The following is a 2456-nucleotide window of genomic DNA, read 5'->3' as shown; positions in this document are numbered from 1 at the left end:
AGAACGGCGACTGTAATTGTGACTACAAGTCTACAACCTATGCTTTTCAAGATCTCAACAACCACATCAAATCCAGCTATATCTGACTACAATATTCTACATATCAAATATCATAACATAACCACCACAACTGTAATTAAAAACCTTACTTATATGATAACAAGATGTGCATAAAGTAAACCAGGGTGTTACAATTTGATTACATTACATGTTTTAACTGAACCAAAATAAAAAACATCACGAATAGGCTTTTCCTTTCTGTTTTACAGGTAAACCGAATGCTAAATTAAGCCGATAAATAAGAGACTCGTCTGTCATCATTCATTAACTATGAAAATATGGAATACACAAAAATGCTCATCACCAATTCACCACCACTATCACTAATTACTACCACAATAACTAATAACTAACATGTGCTTGTGATCTATGAAACACTGGCACATATAAAGACACGACACACAGGACTTGTTGAATGATGCGGTAATGCGGAATACCAAACACACACCTTCAATCTGAAGTGTCAATGCTACATAGTCATGATCAATCATCATCATCATGATCACTCTCAGCACTGAAATACCCAGCTTTCTTCCCTTTCTTCTTCGTCTTGTTGTTGTCCAAACCCTCATCATCATTTCTGTTTCTCCCCAGCAACCTTTCACCCGCTTCATCATCCACAACAGAAGCCCAATTATCGTCAAACTGCTCCGCAACAATCTGACCACCCTCCTCCTCCTCCTCATCACCTTCCTCCTCCCCATCCCTATCCCTCAGCCCACTAAATCCCCGTCGCGGCTTCTTAGGCTGCGGCCGCGGCCTCGGCCCCAACTGATTCTTAGGACACTCATACGACAAATGACCATGCCCCCCACACTCATAACACAAAGCAGTCTCAGTATTGTACACGTGCTTCCGAATAAACTCCGGAGCACGTCCATTATCAGCAGCAATAGAAGCAGTTAGAGTCCTTCCATTGAGAATCTTCTTATTCATCTCCGCCACGGCGCGTTGGGCGTCATTACGAGAAACGAATTGGACAAACGCGACACCGCGGCTTAGGCGCGTGTGACGGTCTTTGAGAAAGGTTACACGCGCGATGCGGCCGAAAGTAGAGAAGAGCGTATGGAGATCGGAGTTTGTTAGGGAGTAATCTAGATTAGAAACGTATAGCGTCGATTTTGATGGTGCTAAGGGTTCACCTGTTCCTCCTATTGATGATCCTTTGTTGTTCGGTTTTGATTGGGGTTGATTACTGGATGTGGTGCCGGTGGTGGTGTTGGGGGTTGAGGACGAAGCGCAGTAGCGGTAGTAGAAAACGTCGTCGTCTTCATCGCTGTCGCTGTGTTTTCGTTTGTGTTTCTTCTTGCTTGACATTTTTTTCGGTTCAGGTTTTTTGTTTCCGGCAACGGCGTTCGGTTTCCGGTGACGGAATTAGTTCTCCGATGCTTCTTTAATCTATAGAGGAAATCTGAGAGTGGAGAGATTCTATAATGCGTTTGAGAAACCCTAGAGAAGTGAAGCGAAACTCCAAGCGGATCTGGACTTGGATCCGGATATTTTGGATTGGTTTTATATATGGTTTTATCCATTCTTATTTTTTTATAAGCAGTACTATCCATATGTAAATGGACAACTTGCTCACCGCCAGAGTACTTGTAAACATAACATAAAACTAAAAATTATTATGTTTTAATATTTTTTTATTTAATTGGTCAGCCACCCATCTGCATATATAAATTTTAATAATTTTTTGTTAGTATGATGCTAGATTTTTTAAGACAAAAATTTCTAGTTCGTTAGATATACAATTTTATTATATTATTTTAGATTATATTTTAATATCTTAAGATAAATAGAGTTATTGAAATTTAGCAAAAATAGAATAGAGTGAAATAGAAATTTTATTACCTTATTATTTGAATAATTAGCGATAAAAACAAAGTAAGTTTTTGATTCTGCTCATATAAAAGAGAAACAATACTGATGGAAAGTGATGAAAATTTTCATTCTGCTCATATTAAAGGGAACAATACTCGTAGAAAGTGATCAATACTAGTAGAAAGTGATGTAATTTTTTATTCCTCATATCTAAGGGAAACAATGCTAATGAAAAGTGATGAAATGAAATAAAATAGAATAATAAAATTTTATTATACTGGATCTGATTTTAATTAACTCAAACAATGTAATCTTATTCTATTTCATCTCATATCACTTCATATCATCTCATTGCATCAATTTAAGCAAAACCATAGTCTAATAACTTCAGTTTCACAACATTTAAAAACTCTTATGTAGAATTTGTCCAGAATTGAAGAGGACTCATCTCTTACTAGAAACTCAACAATTAATTTGTTTTCAAAAGTAATGCTTTATTTATACGCTTAGATTATGTTTGGACATCTTAAAATGAAGATATAAGAATAAAAATGAACATAGTGAATCAACAAAAT

At 36.6% G+C, this 2456-nt stretch overlaps 1 protein-coding gene across 1 annotated transcript; it reads right to left on the bottom strand.

Annotated features, from left to right (window-relative positions):
* Window positions 1-543: 543 nt before the first annotated feature.
* On the bottom strand, window positions 544-1377 carry LOC127137564 (U11/U12 small nuclear ribonucleoprotein 31 kDa protein). Its single transcript, XM_051064021.1, has one exon. The coding sequence runs from the start codon at window positions 1375-1377 to the stop codon at window positions 544-546; it is 834 nt and encodes a 277-aa protein (XP_050919978.1).
* Between the last annotated feature and the right edge of the window lie 1079 nt (window positions 1378-2456).

This window comes from Lathyrus oleraceus, chromosome 4 (genome assembly GCF_024323335.1).
Source record: "Lathyrus oleraceus cultivar Zhongwan6 chromosome 4, CAAS_Psat_ZW6_1.0, whole genome shotgun sequence".
Lineage (NCBI taxonomy): Eukaryota > Viridiplantae > Streptophyta > Magnoliopsida > Fabales > Fabaceae > Lathyrus > Lathyrus oleraceus.
This window is presented reverse-complemented; position numbering and strand designations above follow the sequence as displayed.